The sequence below is a fragment of the Caenorhabditis elegans genome, chromosome I (assembly GCF_000002985.6).
Source record: "Caenorhabditis elegans chromosome I".
Taxonomy (NCBI): domain Eukaryota; kingdom Metazoa; phylum Nematoda; class Chromadorea; order Rhabditida; family Rhabditidae; genus Caenorhabditis; species Caenorhabditis elegans.
In genome coordinates this window covers 14,385,714-14,405,989 of record NC_003279.8, presented here as the reverse complement: position 1 = coordinate 14,405,989, position 20,276 = coordinate 14,385,714, and the positions used below count along the sequence as shown (strand labels likewise).

The window sequence follows — 20,276 nt, the reverse complement described above, 5'->3', positions numbered from 1 at the left end:
TTTTTTAGTTTTTTTTACAGCTCAGCAGTGAAAGTAAGTGGAATAAGTGAAATAAACGACGCTTATTAGTGAAAAAATGAATTTTTTAATCAAAAAATCACGAAAATCCACTAGAAAAAGCTGAAAAATCAGTGACAACACTGCAATTTTATTGATTTTTTGCATTTTACAATCCAACGCAGGGGGCGAGTCCGCAATTGCGCGTGAGGTCTGGTGTGGAGGTACCCGATTGCAGACCGTAGTAGGGGGAATTTAATTTTTGTTTTTTTTCTTTTTTCAATTTTTCGATTAAAAATCACTGAAACTTGAACTTTTCGCCAAAAAAATCGATTTTTTCCAGATGAACACCGAAGAATCGTCGTCCTCACAAGAATTGGAGGAGAAAAAACCGTCTCTCCGCGCTGAAAGATGCGGGATAGCGTCGCTTTTGTCTTCGGTAATTAAATTTCACTTGTTTTCCAAAGAAAAACCGCTTGCTTTTTAGCTCCGCAGTGACCATCTTGCGTCGAAAATCGATGAGCTATCGACCACAGAGGCTGCTGCTTCAGAAGAAATTCCCGAAGAAATCCCAGAAAACCGCCCATTAAATCGAAAAGAGAAGCGAAAACTCCAGAGAATGCAGGAAATTGACCAAGAAGTCAAGAAAAAAGCTCAAGAACCTGTAGAAATCGCCGAAATCCCCACAAATCTTAAAAATACATTTTGGTATCTGAAAATTCGAATTTTAAGTCAAAAAATCTGAAATTTTCAGCGATAAAGCCACTTTCAACTCGTACAACGCTCAATTCGGCTATAAATCAACGGAAAATAATAATTTTGTGCACTTTTCCATTCAAAATGAACAGGGAAACCGGGCTCTTGTGGCTTCACAGGATAGATTTATAAGAATGTATAAAATAGATGAAACTGTCGGTTTTTCTTCCAAAATTTCTGTAAAATAACGCTAAAAATTGCAGCCAGAAGTGATATGGAAGCATAATACGGGAAATTTGGTGCTGGATTCTTGTTGGGAAAACTCTGGAAAAGGGGTGTTCTCGTCGTCAAAACTGCGTCCAATTCAGCTATTTGATACGGAAAATGGAAGTATTCTCGGTGCTTATAATGGAAAAGATGCTGGGGTTGGTTTTTTTTTTTGCAAAAAAAAAAACGAAAAAAAAATGCTTAAAAATTGACATTTTTACATAAAAATCCAAAAAAAATTGGTTGAGGCTCAGAGACTACAAACTACAATTTTCTGAGCCCCAACCAATATTGGGTGAGGCTAAAAATAGTTGTAGTTTGTAGTCTTTAAAAGTAATTTTTCACTTTTTTTTCAATTAAAATCTGTTTTTTAATCAAATTTGTGCCAAAAACCTCTAAAAATAACTGAAAATTGCTAATTTTTTAAACAAAAATGCATTGATTGAGGCTCAGACTACAAACTACAATTTTCTGAGCCTCAACCAATATTGGGTGAGGCTGAAAAAGTTGTAGTTTGTAGTCTCTAAAAGAAATGTTTCACTTTTTTTCAAATTAAAGCTGCTTTTTAATCAAATTTGTGCCAAAAACTCGAAAAACCACGAAAAATTAAAATCTTCGCCTATTAATTCATTTCGAGACTACAAACTACAACTTTTTGAGCCTCAACCATTTTGTAGTTTGTAGTATAGTCGTTTTTCTGCAAATTTGATAAGTTTCAGAATTTAACATTTTAAAAAAATTTCCCTTAAAATTTATATAAAAAACAATCAATAAAAGTTAGACTACAAACTACAATTTTCTGAGCCTCAACCAATTCTGGTTGAGGCTAAAAAAGTTGTAGTTTGTAGTCTAAGCCTCACCCAAAATCGATTTTCAACCGTTTTTAGTGATTTTTAAGTCAAAATTTCCCGTATTTTCACCAAATTAAACAAAAAATTCAATATATTTGCAGGACAATATCACTGCGGCGATGAGCATCGGACAAAGTGGAAGCTCATTGATAGGCGGATTCAAGAACAAATTTCAAATCTGGGATATCGAATATACAGGCGACGCTATTCAACATATCAAGTCATTTGATAATGATTGTGAGCAAAGAAATTTTATCTAAAATAGGATTTTCCAGAGTTTTACAAATTTTTTGCCTGAAAAATTATTGTGACGTAAGTATTACAGAAACTGAAAATTCTGAGAATGCGTATGGGACAACATATTTGACATATCTATATATCTCGTAGCGAAAACTACAGTAATTCTTTAAATAGGTACTGTAGCGATTATCTCGATCTACGGGCTCGATGATGGTTATATATATATATATATATATAACCAGCCGCTGACCGCGCCTACGGCGCGGGCAACGACTGGCACCATTAAAAGTATTTGACACACATACACTTCCAGAATTTTCTCGATTTTTCTAGAAAGTTCTGGAACATTCCAGAATTTTTTCGAAATTTCTAGAAGATTCTAGATTTCCAGAATTTTAGAATTTTGAGAAAATTTAAATTTCCCGCCAAAATATTTTTCTCAGAAAATTTAAATTTCCCTCCAAAATTTTTTTCTCCGAAAATTTAAATTACCCGCCAAAATATTTTTCACAGAAAATTTAAATTTCCCTCCAAAATATTTTTTCAGAAAATTTAAATTTCCCTCCAAAATATTTTTTTCAGAAAATTTAAATTTCCCGCTAAAACATTTTTCGCAGAAAATTTAAATTTCCCGCCAAAATTTTGGGTCTTACCACGGTGGGTCTCACCACGACGGGTCTCACCACGATGGGTCTCACCTCGATGGGTCTCGCCACGATGGGTTTCACCACGAAGGGTCACTCCAGAATTTTCTCGATTTTTCTAGAAAGTTCTGGAACATTCCAGAATTTTCTCGATTTTTCTAGAAAGTTCTGGAACATTCTAGAGTTTTCCAGAAGGTTCTAAAGCTTTTCAGAATTTTCCAGAAGGTTCTGGAACATTCTAGAATTTTCCAGAAATTCCCAGAAGGATTCCCAGAAGGTTCTGGAACATTTCAGAATTTTCCCGAAGTTTCCAATTTCCCTTCCGAAGACGGAAAGTCAATTTTTCCCAAACTACAGTAATCCTATAGTACTCTTACAGTACTCCTACAGTACTACTACAGTACCCCGACCATATCCCACCACTAACCGCAAACCTATATCTCTTCAAAAGACAAAAACTCAATTCTTCCTAAACTACAGTAATCCTACAGTACTCCTACAGTACTCCTACAGTACCCCGACCATATCCCACCACTAACCCCAAACCTATTTGCACGTCAAATGTGTTGTCCCGTACGCATTCTCAGAATTCAGTGTTCCCGTAATAATAAGTACGTGATAACGAAACTTTTAAAATACAAGAAAATTTTAAAAAAATCAATAATATAATTTCCAGACAACACAGGAACAACGGGACTTCCAATGTCGATAACTCCACATCCAACAATGCCTGACCTATTTGCAGCTGGTGGAAGTTCATCTCTAGTTGCAATTTATTCATTAAAATGGAGAAATGCTGTATCGACGATTGAAGGATCACTGAAAGGATACACGAATCTACATTTCTCTCCTGATGGATTAAAGCTTTATGCTTCGGAGAGAAAAGTTCGATTTTTAGTTATTGAATATTGTTTTAAAAATTTTTGAAAAAAGTTATTCAAAATGTTTTAAGGTGAAAAAAAAAATTTGAATGTAAATTTGGAAAATAAAAATTTGAATTTTCGTAACGAAAATTGACTGAAAATTTCTCAAATATTTTAAATTACCGCCAAATCTCAGATCTCAGAAAATGATCTCAGAAAATTTGAATTCCCGTCAAATTGGTTCTCTCAGAAATTTTGAATTTTCCGCCAAAATGTTTTTTTTTCAGAAAATTTAAATTTCATCAAAAATTAAAATTTTAATTTTCCGCCGAAATTGTTTTTTTTTTTTTAGAAAATTTGAATTTCCGCCAAAAATTGTTTCCCTCGGAAAATTTGAATTTCTCGCCCAAAACTGGGTTTTCCCAAAAAATTTGAATTTCCCGCCAAAATTGACTGAAAATTCGAATTCCCGCCAAATTTTTTTTTTCAGAAAATCTTAAAATTCCGCCAAAAAACATTTTTTCAAAAAATTTAAATTTCCGCCAAAAAATGTTTTTCAGAAAATTTGAATTTACCGCCAAAAATATTTTTTCAGAAAATTTAAACTTCCCGCCAAAATTGACTGAAAATTTGAATTTCCGCCAAACATTTTTTTACATCAAAAATTTGAATTTCCTGCCAAAAATGGGTTTTCCCAGAAAATTTGAATTTCTCGCCAAAAATTGTTTTTCAGAAAATTTGAATTTACCGCCAAAAATATTTTTTTCAAAAAATCGGAATTTCCCTGAACCTCGATCATAGTTTCGTGAGGCTAGAAAACTAGTAGTTAGTCTGAGCCTCAACCAGAGCTGAAATTCAGAATGTCTCTTGATCTACAAAAAATGCGGGAATTTTTCCCAGAAAATTTGTGACGTCAGCACACTCTTAACCATGTGAAATCAGTTGAGATGTCTGCGTCTCTTCTCCCGCATTTTTCGTAGATCAAATTTCCCGCCCAAACTTTTTTCACAGAAAATTCAAATTTTTCGCGAAAAAAAAAAGTTTCTTTCGCAGAAAATTTGAATTTCCCGCCAAAATTGACTGAAACTTCGGAATTTTGACAAAAATTGAGTGAGAATTTGAATTCCCGCCAAAAAAAAATATTTTTTCAAAAAAATCTCATTTTTACAGGGCGATATTCATTGCTTCGATACCCGAATGAACATGCTAACACAAATCCTAAAACGTGACATGACCGCCACACACCGTACACGATTCTCCATCGACAAATCCGGACGTCTCCTATTCTCGGGAACCTCTGGAGGTGACGTCATCGTCTATGATCTTCACGAGTATAGTGAGGAGCTTCAGCCGGCTCACGTGCAAAACGTGGCATCCCGATGTGTTCCCTGTGTGGATTTGAAGGGGAAGAAGCTGGTGTTGTGCTCCGGGGAACGAGTGTATCCGGATGATAAGCTTCTTGGAGATCAGGATCAGGAAATTTGTATGGATCATGAAAGAAGCGAGAATTCATTTCAAATCTTCGAAATTCAGAATTAATAATATTCATGTACTTGACTTTCATCCACTTTTACTATTGCATCTTCGGTCCCATCCCGGTACGGCTTAAATTCAGCCTATTTTTAGCTACGGACCAAATTAGTATTACATGTGTGTGTGTGTAATATTTTGTTATTATTCACTTTGTTCATTGTTGTTCTCATTTATCATTATTACAATAGTTATTTTCATTAATACACCATTCCAATATATATAAGCATACATTTCACGTGAGTGTCTATTAGTCTAACATGCAATACTAATTTGGCCCGTAGCTTAAAAGGTATTAGGTTGTCCACTTGGTTCTGAGGGGGTACTGGTGGCGTATAAATCTCTTTTAGACCGAATTTATGCCGTACAGAGGCATTTCGGCATTGTGATTTTTTTTTCCATCAAGTAGTTATTCCAACGGAACGAGCTTGATAGGAAAAAAATCACAATACCGAAATGCCTCTGATCCCGGCGCGGCTTAAATTCAGTCTGGAAGAGATTTATACGCCACCAGTATTCCCTCTGAACCAAACGGACAACCTAAGACCTTTTAAGCTACGGGCCAAATTAGTCTTGCATGTTTGACTAATAGACACAGTCTTGAACAGATTTCCAGCAGTGAATTGTTTTTTTTTTTGCAGATGTGATTTACTTTGTTCATTGTTCTCATTTATCACCATTATTACAAAATAGTTTATTTTATTTTAATACACTCCAAATATATAATAGTCACTACTAAGCATACATATCACGCGATGAACTCCCAATCTGATGTAACTGAATTGGTGGCATCATTCCCGTTGCGTCATGATGAACGAATCGACTGGTGGCCGGTGGCGATAATCTGCAAGGATTTCGGAATTTGTCGGTTGTGCGGAAAATTACGAAAAGTTTCGAAAACCCTAATTTTCGACAATTCAACCATGAGGAATATTCCGATAGCAGAATTTCGAAATTTCGATAATTTGGTCAAACCTCAAAATTTTTACTATTCCGTCATCGAAAATTTCCAGCAATGACCGAATTATCGAAAACTATGCGAAATCCCCGGGCCCCCCTTACTCTGAAGAATCGCAATGCTGCTTGTGCATTGGCCTCTGCTGCCGGTATGGTTGCCGTTGCCGATGCTTCGTGTCGTTTTTCCGTTTCGACTTCTTCTTCCGCTCCAGCTTTTTCTTGAACAAATACAAGAAGAATATGCAAATGAGCACAAATGTTATACCGCAGAACACCGCCGCAATCACCACCGTCCGATCGCCGGTTTTCTCTTTTAGTGAGCCTGAAAGAAACTATGTTTTCAAATGTTTTCTGAATCAACTGCAAATAATTTTGAAAAAAATTTAGCGTTAATAAGATGAAGCTCACACAAAGTATTGCAGGAAGCACAAGCATTACGATTATTAGAATTGTTAAAGCAACTGTAGCAGAAGAGGATGTTGCCATGAACTTCGCCGTGTAGAACGTCCGTGGAGAGTAGTTTTGACCTGTGAAATTGCAGAAAAAGCGATTAATAGCACATCAAGCACACACCAAAAATTTAGTTTTATAGTTACTGGGTTTAATTTGAGTTGATTAAAGAATTCCCGACTGGCAAAATATTAGTATTACCGGTACAGAGAGTGCAGCATCCAGGACCCAAGGGGCGGGAGACGATTTGTGTCAATTTACAGAGTTTTCCTCATTGTCATCATTTCGTAAATCGACAAAAATCGCTTCTTCTCGCGCCCCGCCCCTTGGGTTCCGGGATGTCTGTGTTTCGTCAACTATCTACACTCTCTGTACCGGTAATAATATTTGCTATAATTTCGAAATTGATAAAATAAAAAATAGCTAAGCGTTTGTGGTTTTTCTGCTCTTTTTCGAGAATTAAAAAAAAAACCCGAAAAACCAGAAAAGGTGCGTTCTTCTGGTCTAAGCCGAAGCCTAAACCTATGCCAAAGCTGAACCCTAAGCCGAAGCCTAAGCTTTAGCCTAAACTCAAGTCTAAGCCTAAGCCTAAGCCTAAGCCTAAACCCAAGCCACACCTAGCCTCTACAAAACTTACAATGCTGTTCATCAGTATCATCCTGAACTCCATATCCACAATTATCAAGCCCATTGCACCTCAGCTTGGCGTCAATGCACAGCTTCGAATAAGTGCACAAGTACAGCGAATCCGATTTACAAACATTTTCATCCTTCCCACTGAGATTCTTCACCTCGGTCCACGACAGATTGAACCCCTTCAGGCCGTTCACTTTGTCCGGTGCTGTTAAGAAGCTTATCCTCACAGAGTTACTCGGGGATAGATAGGCTTCGAAGAACTCCCTCTTGGTCCCACAGTACTCTGATCTAGGCCCTCCATCAACCCGAATCACGGCCTTCTGACAACTCGCACCATTTGACGTCATCTCTCCTTCCACATCAATCGCTTCCATCTTCAGGAGAACCTGGTATCCTTCCTTAACATTAATCTGCCAGTCACAATGAACATCCTTGTTGTATTTAACAGGGTAATTCGGGGAGATGATAAGGCCATTGGGCTTCTCAGAAGTCGAATTGATAACTGAACCGCAGCGGTAGGCTCCACGTCGGATATGGGCTTCTGGAATAAGGGGTTTTGGTTAGTTTTGGCCCTTAATAGAAGGTTATAGTTCTTCAAGATATGCCAAGAACTGTAGAAAATATAGTCTAAGGTCCTAACTAAGGGCCGAGAACTTGAAATCAGTATATCTAAGTTTGCACCTAAAACCCCTAGAAGCTTCAGCTTCTTGTCGCCTAGGCACTGGGTGGGGGGGGGGTACTGTAGGATTACTGTAGTTATAGGAAAATTTGTATGTTTGAGTTTTTGAAGAGATATTGTATTGTTGGGGAGTAGTGCCTAGCTACTAATGAGACTGTAGTGATACTGTAGGGTTACTGTAGGTCCGATGTAGGATATGATGTAGATAATCTTTATGTTAGTCTCTAAGATCCTCACCTCCCCTCGGTACATCCTCCTTCCTCGCAGTCCGTATCTCGAACAACGCCTTGAACCCATTCGCAGTACCACTTGACCCCGAGGTGAACACTACTCTCATCTCATGCGACCCGAATGCAGATACAGAAGGTCCTGGGAAGGTGTCCGCACAGTATCTTTCTTTCCGTCGCAGCTCCTCTTTCCCATTCTTCACAAATACATCATACACATCCAAATAGTCATTACAATTGTTGTCGGTGTTCCCGCTGAGCGCGAATTGCTCAAAGTGCAGTAGAATTTCCTTTCCAGGCTGACCAACGATGTAGTAGGTGCAGTTTGTGTCGAGGGGGTACTGGAATGATCATTACTTATATATAAAAATAAAATTTCTGTCCGTAGTTTGTAGTCTGTGACGTCACACTTTTCAGAGTCAAGGCGTTCAGGCGATTGAAGGGATATTGCCTAGGGGTTAGTGGGGGATATGCTCGAGGTACTGTAGTGGTACTGTAGGAGTACGGTAGGAGTACTGTAGTTTTGGAAAAATTGACTTTTCGTCTTTTGAAGTAATATTGCCTAGGGGTAAGTGGGGAATATGTTCGGGGTACTAGAGCAGTACTATAGGAGTACTGCAGGGGTTCGGTTGGATTACTGTAAATTTGGAAAAGTTTTCGAATTTTGAAGGGATATTGGTTTGGAGTTAGTAGGGGGGGGATATGATCAAGGTACTGTAGTAGTACTGTTGGGGTACTTTAGGTATAAGGTAGGATTACTGTAGTTTGTGAAATTTTGACTTTTTAGCTTTTGAAGAGGCATTGGGTTGGGAGTTGGTGAAGGATAATGTCAAGATACTGTAGTGAATACTTACATTAGCAGGATACCTGGGACTGTTGAAAAACCCAGTAGACGAGGTAAATCGGAACTTGCACTCATTGGAAGTTCCCAGCGACTCTCCAGTAACACCAAAGTCCGTCTTAAACTCGATAGTCGCCTTGAACCCAATCGGCGAGATATTATCATCCCTTGTCTCAGTACTTCCGAATTGCATGACCATCCTGGGGCCTTCACTGATATACGGCCCGAGGAGTGGAGAATTCGGGGGGATCCGCTCACAAAGTGTCACATCAAAGGTAGAATCGTCAGTTGATGACATCACAGCTTTCATATTTCCTTCTCCGATTGCGATTCCCACCCACGCACTCGGGCATGCAATGTCATCGATGTCAGCTGATGGTGGGGCTGTGGCAGGTCTAGAAAGGGCTATATATATATAGGCTTCAAGCCTAAAATATCCAAACTTACGAGGTATCAAACGACAGAACCGCTATAGAATCAAAGGTAAGTATAACCTTCTCCAGGTTCTGCTCTCCCTGAAGTCCATGAATGATGTAGGTGCAGGTGGTGTTGGCTGGATAGACTTCGGGGTACTGAAATTCTGAAATTTCTTCAAAAAAAGTGCAAAAACCATACATTAGGGCTGGAAATCGTGTGGAACGTCTCTCGATTGCTCTCAACTCGAACGTCACACTCTGTACCCCGGATGTGGGTAACACCACGCTGCTTGTTGAGAAGCTTGTCAATGTTGACGAATCTCGTGGAGAACTCGTAGTCCATGATGAAGCTGGAAAAAGGGTTGTGGGGATATTTTGGAGAGTTGGTCCAGAGAGCCCGGATTTTGGTAGAACGGACCGGGCCTTGGTTGAAAGAGATCGAATTTTGACCCAAATGGTCCCGGATTTTGGTAAAAAGGGCCTGGATTATGGTCGAAAGTGTCCGGATCTTGGTTCAAGCTAGCGGTCTTTGGGTGAAAGAGTCCGGATTTCGGCCCGACGAGTACGGATATAGGGCCAAAAATCCCGTATTTTGGTCCAAGTAGGGCCTGAATTTTGGTTCAAAGAGGCTGGATTTTGGTCCAAAATACCGGGCTTTAGTTGAAAGTGTCCGTCTTTTGATCCAAAGGAACTTGTTTTTGGCCTAATGGGTCCAGATTTTTTAATCTAAAGGATCCAGATTTCGATCTGAAGGGTCAGCATTTTAGTCAAAAAAGTCCTGATCTTGGTCCAAAGGGTCAGAGTTTTTGTTTAGATAGTCCGGATTTTAATTGAAAAGGACCGGATTTTAGACCTGTTTTTGGCTTAATGGGTACGGATTTTGTGATCTAAAAGATCCAGCTTTCGTCTTAAAGAATTCGGTCAAAAAGCCCGGATTTTGGTGCAAAGGGTTAGGATTTTGTTTCAAGAGATTGAATTTCGGTCTAAAGTGCCCAGATTTCCGGATTTTTGCTTGAAGGCTAGATTTTGATCAGACCCTTGCGATGCTCCTCTAGCAAAATTGGCCCAGGATAGGTGAAGGCAGGCCTCTTTCTCCTTCACCACTCGAGGGCCTTCTTTGCTTGCGAGGCTTGGCAGATGGCATGTCCAAGGTCTAGAAGGCAACTTTACCTACCCCCTCGGATCCGACTTTGCTGGATGTGTCGTATTGAAATGGATCAGCAAGCTATTACCCATTGAGTACACCTCCATCCTCTGCTGCAACCCGCAAACTTTCCGAATAATCGGCGACGCAGGTGTCGGACCGTCGAATATCGTGACACTATCGTAAGGGCAGCTGCAACAAATTCAAGGTTTCCCACTTTGCAAAGGCAATTTGCAACTCACTGCTCTCCGCCAAAGAAAATATCAAAATCAGTAAAAAAGAGACGGATTCGTTCGCCTCTTCCTGCCTTCATCAGGTAGGAGCAGTGCATATTGTGGGGATAAGTGCCGGGGTAGGTTGGTGAGTAGAGGGTTCCGATTTTACGATCGGAAGAGTCGATTATGAAGCTGCACTTTTTGCCGCCAACTGGCTCCCCGGCAATGAATTTGTCTGGAATAAACGGGATCATGGCTGAGTTTTCATTAATTTTTTTTCCAGTTTTTGATCGTTTTTTAAGATTATAATAAAATTCTCGTTCAACTCTCGTGATCCGCAAAATCAATTTTTTTAAAAAAATTTTATTTTTCCGTGGATTTTTGCTCCGAAAAGGAGCATTTTCGGATGCAATTTGTTGGGATTTTAGAAAGGATTTTATGAGATTTTGGGATTTTTACGGTCTTCGGACCGAGTTAGTGACATTTTCACAATTTTTCCCATTTTTCTGGTAATCCCTTGAAAGTTGGAATTGTTCTCCCTAAGCGTAAGCCTATGCCTAAGCATAATATTAAGCATAAGCCTAAGCCTAAGCCCAATCCTAAACCTAAAAAAAACATTTAAAAAAACTAGCAAATTTTTAATTAAATGGGCTTGAATCGGACAATGTTTTGGTCAAAATCGGAGTACTTTTGGTAAAAAATGGGACTATTTTTTGGTCAAAATCGGACTATTTTTGGTCGAAATCCAACTATTTTTGGCCAGAATCGGGCAATTTTTAGTCACAATTTTTAGGCAATTTTTGGTCAAAATCCGACCATTTTTGATCAAAATTGGACTATTTTTTGCTCAAAATCGGACTATTTTCAGATCAAATTCGGACTATTTCTGGTTAAAATCGGACTATTTTTTGTTAAAATCGGACTATTTTTGATCAAAATCGGACTATTTTAAGGTCAAAATCGGACTATTTTTGGCCGAAATCAAACTATTTTTTGAAAAAGCGGAATATTTTTAGTCGAAATTGGACTATTTTCCGTCAAAATCGGACTATTTTAAGGTCAAAATCGGACTATTTTTGGCCGAAATCAAACTATTGTTTGTTAAAATCGGACTATTTTTGATCAAAATCGGACTATTTTAAGGTCAAAATCGGACTATTTTTGGCCGAAATCAAACTATTGTTTGTAAAATTGGAATATTTTTGGTCAAAAATGGGACTATTTTTGTGCCAAAATTAGGCAATTTTTCGTCTAAATTAGACTATTTTTGATCAAAAGCGGACAATTTTTTGATCAAAATTGGACTATTTTTGGCCAAAAAATAGTCATATTTTGACTAAAAATAGTCCGATTTTGACCACACTTACCTTCTGGAATAAACGAATATTTGGCTCGAAATCCATGATTATCCTCATGATTTGTCGAACGGGAATGTAAAACGAGTTTCATGACGCGTCGTAGGCTGATTCTAACGTGAGGCGCCACAGTACCACAGTAGCGACCTCCGAGTGCGGATGAGAGAATATCCTCGTCGACCGACTCGACTTCAGAGTAAATATCTACATATTCTATATCACAGCTGAAATTAAATTACGGGTTTTTTAGGGAGCCATATTTGCACTTTGATCTACGAAAAATTCGGGAGATTTCTCTGAAATTCCCGCATTTTTTGTAGATCAAACCGTGTATTTGGCGAAAAAAACTCACTTCTCAGAACTACCCGATAGGAGAAAATGGTCGAATTCGAGCCTTACACGCTGCCTCGATCCCGCAACAAACGTGTATACACACTGGAAATTTAGGGAAATTTAGGAAATTTTAAATTAAATTTTTTTTCGATAATTATAAATTTTGAGGTTTAAAAATTTAAAATCCCCCCGCGCGTACTTGCAAATTATATTGCTGCTCTGGTTTCGAGTTGTTCACCCCATGGCTCAACGCCAACTGCTTCGGCAGGCTCGGGAACTCGATGACACCTTCCGGTTGAGACTCGTCAAAGTGTTGATCGCATTCTGGAAAGGTTGGGGGTGGGTGGTGAGGGGTATCTGAAGCTCGCGCGCAGAAAGTTTGTCGAAAAGTGTGTGTGAAAAGCCTAGTTTGGACTAAAAAAAACCACCAACTTGTGAGAATTTTTTTTTCGATTTTTCCGGAAACCCCCCTTTCGTTTTGAACATGGTGCATCGATTGTTCAACTACAGAACTATAAAAAAGGCAATTTTTTTTTAATTCCGAAAATTTGCCGGAAATTTTCAATTCCGGCAATTTTCCGAAAAAAAATGTGCGAAACCACAAGTTGCCAGAAATTCCGCCAGTTGCCGTTTTTCCGGCAAATGCGGCACTTTGCCGATTTGCCGGATATCTCAATCCAAGAAATTTACCAATTTTCCGGAATTTCAAAATCCAGCAGTGTGTCGATTTGCCGGAAATTTTCATTTTCGACAATTTGTCAATTTTCCGAAATTTTTCAATTCCGACAATTTACAGGTTTGCCGATTTGCCGGAAATTTTCAATTTCGGCAATTTGCCAACTTGCCGGAAATTATCAATTCCGGCAATCTGCTAATTTGCCTGAAATTTCAATTCCTGAAATTTGCCGATTTGCCGGAAATTTTCAATACCGGCAATTTGTCGGTTTGTTGATTTGCCGATTTGCCGGAAATTATCAATTCCGGCAATTTGCCAGTTTACCAATTTGCCGGAAATTTTAATTTTCAGCAATTTGCCAATTTTCTGCCCATCCCTGGTTCAGATTATCCTTTTTCAAGGTTCGAGTTTGTTGTATGCTCATAATTTGTTCTGAACATATAATTCGGCAAATCGACAGTTTGCCGGTTTGCCGGTTTGCCGATTCGCCGGAAATTTTCAATTCCGGCAATTTGCCGATTTGCAGAAAACAGTCTATTGCCGCCCATTCCCCGATCGATGCACCATGATAAAAACTAGTTTGACATCGGTTTGCCGACTTGCCGGATTATGTAAATTCCGGCAAATATACCGATTTTCCGGAATTTTCAAATCCGGCAATTTGCCGATTTGCCGGAATTTTCAAATCCGGCAATTTGCCGATTTGCAGGAGAAAGCCGTTTGAAATAAAGAATTCCCTAGCCCAAAAAAAGTAAAACCAAAAACTCACTCCTCATACTGCAGGACCCCTTTCAGCCAGAACACCATAATCAAAACTAGCAAACAGGCAATGACAATAGTGAATAAAAGGGCAAAAATAATATCACAATCCAGAGCCCGACATCTGGCACAGTCCTCCTTAGTCTCCTTGGAGTCCCATTCCAAAAGTTCTATACGGGTCTCAACGATTCGCTCCAGGCTTCGCATGGCTCTGCGGGGACCGGGGGGACAGTCGGGGCCTGGGGGGACACAGTGGGGGACAGGGGGGACAGTGGGGGACTGGGGGGACACAGTGGGGGACAGGGGAACACAGTCGGGGTCTGGGGGGACAAAGGGGACAGGGGTAAATAATTGTGAGGGGTAGGGGAGGGGGGGGAGGTATGGAATATTTGGGGGGGGGGGGGTATGTATTGGGGGAGGCGGTATAAGAGCAAATATTTAAGAGGGAGAGAGTTAGGAAAAGAGAAAAATAAAGTTTGCTCGGAAGAATAGAGGAAAAGAGACGGGGATGGATTTAAAACTACGTTTCAAAATGCTAAAAAAGAGGGCCTTAGATGTGTGTGTACGAAAAAAGAAGATTAGAGTGATGGATTGGAATTCTGTCTCCCTCTTGGGAATTTTGGAGCAATACCTACCTAAAACGGCACTAGAGGGGGCTGCTGAACAAGTTCTCCCCCACTTAGAATCCACTTAAATACACAGACACACACACACTTTTCGATATACTTTTTGCGCTGCGAGGCTCCTAAGCTTGTCTGAGCATTTTTCGAAGAGTTTGATTTGAGGGGAATTGTGTTACATAGTTGGACGAAATTTGGTAATTTTGAGAAAAACATTTTTTAGAAAAAATTTTTTTTTTTTTTTGGGTCACTGTTGGCTTCACAATCAGGCGAGTATTAAATTTTTACATATTTTTTTGTATTATACAGTCTTAAATTAGTAAGTTATAGTTGAATTTTAAACTATTTGAAAAATTTTATGAAAAAAACATTTTTTTGAAAAAATTTAAGGGGAACAATTCCAAAAATTACCAAACATTTTTTCCAAAAAAAAATTTTTTTTTTTGAAATTATTTTTTAAGAGGTGAGTCGGATATAGTCGGATAGTTATAGCCTCAAAATTTCAAAATTCTTACAAAACCCCGAAGCTCTTTTTTCTGTTGAAATTTCCAATTTTCCAAAGATTTTCGAATTTTTGGACGATTTTTCTGAAATATTTCGATAGTTTTGAATATTAAATTTATTATAGAGTTTAAATTTAATTTTTTCTGATTAATAGTGAACTATGGAACAATTTCAAAAAAAATAAAAAATTTTTTTTGGATTTTCGAAAAGAATTTTTTTTTTTATATTTAAAAATTTCCAAAAAGTGCAGTTTTTCGAAAATTTTTGTTCTGATAAATTATTTTTTAACATTTTATTAACGAAGTGAAAAATCAGGCGTAAAAATATTTAGGAAAAAATCTAGAAATAATCGAAAATTTTGTTTTTTTAATTTTAGATTTTACGGATTTTCTGGAATTAAAATGTTTTGTTTAAATTAACTTTTTGCAACTTTCTACTTTTCTAGTTGAATATTTGTTTTAAAATATATTAAAAATTTTGTGTTTCAAAATTTTCGAAAAATTAAATTTTCTTCAAATATTTTGGAAAAACCTATGTTCTCTCAAAATGCCCTTCTTCCATTTTTCTCTCTCCAAAATGCTCATTACAACAAGCTTCATATTAAAAAAATGTCAAAAAAAAAAAAACTCACGAAAAATAGTTTTTCTACTATTACCGTCTGCCTTGGAAACGAATATGGACAGTAGGAATAGGTAGATCAAATGCATATTCATTCATTTCATCAGGGAACACGTAATATGGAGAATAAGAGTGTTATCTGAAAAATATTTATTAATGAAAATCGTTAAAATAAAGTGCAACAGTCTATTTCAGCAAGATGTTCGAAAAAGTTCAATTAAAAATACGGAAAATCAGCTAAAAATGCAAAAAATCGATGGTCAAAGGTGTGCGGCAGGGGTGTGCGGCAAACTCGCCGAATTTGCCGAATTTGCCGTTTGCCGAGCTCGCCAATATGCCGAATTTGCCGAGCACGGCAAATTTCAAAAAAGTAGATTTGCCGAATTTGCCGAGCTCGGCAAATTTCGAAATTTGACACACACCCCTGGAGTGCGGCATTATTATATAAGGTTATATATATTTATGGTAAGGAAATCATGTTTATAATAAAGCATACAATAAGTAGAACGATTTTTTAAGGCTAGTCATCAGTCCATATAAGGTTATATATATAAGGTTATATAAGGTTATATATATATTTTTTTTTTATTCGTTCACGTTTTAAAGAAATGGAAAGAAGAAGAATCAAAGGATTTAAAAAGGACAAAACATGTGATCGATAAGATGATCAAGTAACCGAATAATATATATATATATATATAAGGTAAGGAAATCATGTTTATAATAAAGCATACAATAAGTAGAACAATTTTTAGGCTAGTCATCAGTCCATTTTTTTAAAAAGTTCACTTGCAGAATATCGCTTCACAACAATTTCACCAAATTTTACCAAATTCTGAGAAAATGGAGGTCAAAAATAAGTAATGGTTTCTCAATGAGCATTGGTTTATATTAATGACCCTATTCAGTTATTAAACGCTCCACTGCTCAGCCAAAAAATAACCTACTTACTATTGGAATACTCAGTCCTAAGTGAGTACCCTAAATAAAATAAGTAAGTATGAATGATCCTATCTTGTTTTTAGGCACAAAATACATCTCAGGTTCTATTTGAGGCTACTAGAACCTAGATCCTTCAAATATAGAATAAAAACCTTAGATTTTCATTAGAAACTCTAACTACACTATTACAAGGTGGGTTATATATATAACTTAGCTACTTTTCTTTTTATGAATTAAGGAGTTTTATCTAAAGGTCCTATAAGCCTTTTAAATAAAAAAGCTCATTTCCTAACCGAGTAGTACATGTTGGAAAAGTTCGAGAAAAAGAGAGAAAACCGGGGTCACTGCAATCTGAGAAGACGAGAAAATTAAATAATGAAATTCCGAAAATGAAAGAAGGAAACGAATGGAAATAGTATCCTCCAAGGGGAAAAACTAAAAGAGTCCCCTCTTCCGCGCAAAAAAGCGGGGAATAGATTATTATGAGAGAGAGGGCGGCGAGGGGGCAGAGAAGAACATATGTGACGGGAAAAATGCAGAAAATGTTGAGAAGGGGGAGCAAGAAGGAAAAAGCAAGAAGAAAAAGAAGAATTCCATTATTATGTCTTCTGAAGAGAAGTCGTGTAACCAGTGCGCTGTCTAATCCATGATGATGAGGGGAGAAGGAGAAGAAATATGAATGTGTAGATTGCACTAAAGCTTATATGATTGTTACTGATGTTGCACGAGAAAATGGAAACTCCAAAAATAACAAGTATAAGGAAATAACAAGAGTCTTGGAATTGAAGAACCGTTGTGCTAGTCTGATATTACCTTCTTGCCAGGCCACTAGTACCTGATAGTAGAATAGGAATGCATTAAATTTGTTTCGAGGGATAATATATTTATTCCATTTATACTCAAATTAACAAAACTTGATTTTTTTTGATTTTTTCGCGCTCCATTGACCTGGACAACGCGTGGGAAAATCGTGCACTCCACACGGACAACTACATTAAGTTTTACAACTAAAATCGAGCCGCGACGCGACACGCAACGCGCCGTAATTCTACCCCAGATATGGCCGAGCCAAAATGGCCTTGTTCGGCAAACTCTTCCATCTCAATTTATGAGGGGAGCCAGAAATCCATGTAGGCGCTACTTTACACTCAAAATAAAGAAACTGCGTGGCGTGTACTGCAGAAAACCTAATATTTAGGCCGCGCCTTTTTCTCGTCCACTTACGGAGAAAAGGCAAAAATTTTTTGACCCCAACCAATATCAGGCCGCCGACTTCTCACGGGTTCCGCGCGCCGCTATGTTTAACTCGCAGCAGGCGGAGACAGCTCGCCACGCCCACAGCGAGTTAAACGCAGCGGCGCGCGGAACCCGTGAGATGTCGGCGGCCTGATATTGGTTGGGGTCGCGAATTTTGCCTTTTCCCCGTGAGTGGACGAGAAAAAGGCGGGGCCTAAATATTAGGTTTTCTGCAGTATACGCCACGCAGTGTTTCTTTATTTTGAGTGTACATCAGGGGTGTGCGGCAAATCTCAAAATTTGCCGAGCTCGGCAAATTCGGCAAATCTCTTTTTTCAATATTTGCCGAGCACGGCAAATTCGGCAAATTTGCCGTGCTTAACAAACTCGGAAAATTTTGATAATTTTTGATGTTTTTTGGAACACCAAAACTACCGCATTCTTAACACACATCTGGTTTCTGAATTAGTTCCGTGTAGTATGTCTGCTTAAGCATAAAACTAACTCAATTTTGTGTCATTTTACTAAATTTTTGGCGAAAAATCAATAATTTTAGTCAAAATTGTACTGTAAAATTTTTGACGTGTGCGGCAAATTTCGAAATTTGCCGAGCTCGGCAAACGGCAAATTCGGCAAATTTGCCGCACACCCCTGGTGTACATCCTGACTTTTGGGAATATACCGTATTTGAATTATTTGATGGCACCGTTTAAAATATTAAAAAGAAATTCAGGCTGTCTCATTGCGGTTTGATCTACGAACAATGCGGGAATATTTTTCCAGAAAAATTGTGACGTCAGCACGCTCTTAACCATGCGAAATCAGATGAAATGTCTGCGTCTAAATTCCCGCATTTTTCGAAGATAAAAGCGAAATGGGACTTTCTGACTCCACGTGGATCGATCTAAAAGTGGAACACATTTCAAACATTTTAATATTTTTTAAAGTAGGGTTCACAGTTTTGACGTTAGCATAAAAATCACTTAAGTTTCGCGAAACAGGAATCACACACAGAAAACTTATTGTGAATTAAAGTCAAAAATTGAAGCTACCGTATATTCTCTATTATAGCGGCACGCCTCAATATATAATCCTATTTCAGAAACAGTCAGCGGAAAAAATACGAAATATCATGGTGGAATGACTAATCCGCTAGATAATTGAAAAGAAAATGTATATTTGGATGAAAATGAGGATTTTTGTTTTGAGGATATACCATTACTACGGCCAGATTGGATAAATAACATTAAACAGAATGATTACGTTGTTATAATTGTAAAAGCCAAGATCTCTGTGGACCAGGGGTGAGCGGCAAACGATTTGTTGCAGCAAAATTTTTTTTGTTGAAAATATCAGAATTTCAATTTTAATCGGAAAAAATGTGTTCCTACATCTATTCATGTTCCTACATCTATTCTGAAAAGCAGGCATATTCTAAGAAAATATCTTTTAAAAAACCCGGAAAATTTTCAAAAAGACACATTATAAAAAAATTGGGTCTAAAAACTTCTGGCAAGTTCATATCCGGCAAACCGGAAAATTGCCGGAATTGAAAATTTCCGGCGAATCGGCAAACCGGCAATTTGCCGACAATGAAAAATTCGGGAAACTTGGCCAACCGGAATATTGCCGAAAATAAAAATTTCCGGCAAGTCGGACAAACCGGCAATTTGCCGGAATTGAACATTTTCGACAACTCGGCAAATTCCGAAATTGAAACTGTCCGGCAAATCGGCAAACCAGCAATTTGCTGAAATTGAAAAATTCGGGAAACTTGGCAAACCGGAATATTGCCGAAAATAAAAATTTCCGGCAAGTCGGACAAACCGGCAATTTGCCGGAATTGAACATTTTCGACAACTCGGCAAATTCCGAAATTGAAACTGTCCGGCAAATCGGCAAACCAGCAATTTGCTGAAATTGAAAAATTCGGGAAACTTGGCAAACCGGAATATTGCCGAAAATAAAAATTTCCGGCAAGTCGGACAAACCGGCAATTTGCCGGAATTGAACATTTTCGACAACTCGGCAAATTCCGAAATTGAAACTGTCCGGCAAATCGGCAAACCAGCAATTTGCTGAAATTGAAAAATTCGGGAAACTTGGCAAACCGGAATATTGCCGAAAATAAAAATTTCCGGCAAGTCGGACAAACCGGCAAATTGCCGGAATTGAACATTTTCGACAACTCGGCAAATTCCGAAATTGAAACTGTCCGGCAAATCGGCAAACCAGCAATTTGCTGAAATTGAAAATTTTCGACAAATCGGCAAACTGCCGGAATTGAAAATTTCCGGCAACTCGGCAAACCGGCAATTTGCCAAAAATGAAAAATTCTGGAAACTTGGCAAACCGGAAAATTGCCGAAAATAAAAATTTCCGGCAAGTCGGACAAACCCGCAAATTGCCGGAATTGAAAATTTCCGGCAAACCGGCAAATTCCGAAATTGAAATTGTCCGGCAACTCGGCAAACCGAAAATTTGCCGATTTGCCCAGTTTTTTTTGCTATTACCGCCCACCCCTGAGCTATATACAAATGTTGTTTTAAAAAATTTATAAGACCGTGTAACAAATTGCTT

The 20,276-nt window shown here is 38.2% G+C and overlaps 3 protein-coding genes across 6 annotated transcripts; 1 reads left to right on the top strand and 2 right to left on the bottom strand.

Annotated features, from left to right (window-relative positions):
* Positions 1-340: 340 nt before the first annotated feature.
* Positions 341-5,307, top strand: tcab-1 (WD_REPEATS_REGION domain-containing protein; the record flags this gene model as incomplete). Its single annotated transcript, NM_001381259.2, has 7 exons — positions 341-436; positions 485-705; positions 752-908; positions 957-1,118; positions 1,913-2,048; positions 3,372-3,580; positions 4,729-5,307. 7 exons carry the CDS (start codon positions 341-343, stop codon positions 5,095-5,097), a joined length of 1,350 nt encoding a protein of 449 aa, NP_001367010.1. The 3' UTR covers positions 5,098-5,307.
* A 460-nt stretch (positions 5,308-5,767) lies between these two features.
* Positions 5,768-14,130, bottom strand: eat-18 (uncharacterized protein; the record flags this gene model as incomplete). 2 transcript variants are annotated; one of them, NM_001392975.1, is made up of 12 exons in its annotated part: positions 5,768-5,932; positions 6,151-6,367; positions 7,133-7,672; positions 8,048-8,378; positions 8,892-9,273; positions 9,326-9,450; positions 9,494-9,644; positions 10,469-10,630; positions 10,681-10,888; positions 12,021-12,232; positions 12,361-12,443; positions 13,787-14,130. In NM_001392975.1, 2 exons carry the CDS (start codon positions 13,981-13,983, stop codon positions 12,404-12,406), a joined length of 237 nt encoding a protein of 78 aa, NP_001379424.1. The 2 variants fall into 2 exon arrangements, with proteins under 2 accessions (NP_001379424.1, NP_001021693.1); NM_001026522.3 differs by lacking the exons at positions 5,768-5,932; positions 6,151-6,367; positions 7,133-7,672; ... (6 more) ...; positions 12,021-12,232; positions 12,361-12,443 and adding an exon at positions 12,647-12,665 and having other exon boundaries at positions 13,787-13,983.
* Positions 5,768-15,657, bottom strand: lev-10 (CUB domain-containing protein; the record flags this gene model as incomplete). Of its 3 annotated transcripts, NM_001373661.3 has the most annotated exons (14): positions 5,768-5,932; positions 6,151-6,367; positions 6,454-6,572; positions 7,133-7,672; positions 8,048-8,378; positions 8,892-9,273; positions 9,326-9,450; positions 9,494-9,644; positions 10,469-10,630; positions 10,681-10,888; positions 12,021-12,232; positions 12,361-12,443; positions 12,541-12,665; positions 15,532-15,657. In NM_001373661.3, the coding sequence occupies 13 exons, from the start codon at positions 15,605-15,607 to the stop codon at positions 6,359-6,361; spliced, it is 2,523 nt and encodes an 840-aa protein (NP_001359675.1). The 3 variants fall into 3 exon arrangements, with proteins under 3 accessions (NP_001359675.1, NP_001021691.1, NP_001252349.1); NM_001026520.5 differs by lacking the exon at positions 6,454-6,572; NM_001265420.4 differs by lacking the exons at positions 5,768-5,932; positions 6,151-6,367; positions 6,454-6,572; ... (1 more) ...; positions 8,048-8,378; positions 8,892-9,273 and having other exon boundaries at positions 9,348-9,440; positions 15,532-15,607.
* Between the last annotated feature and the right edge of the window lie 4,619 nt (positions 15,658-20,276).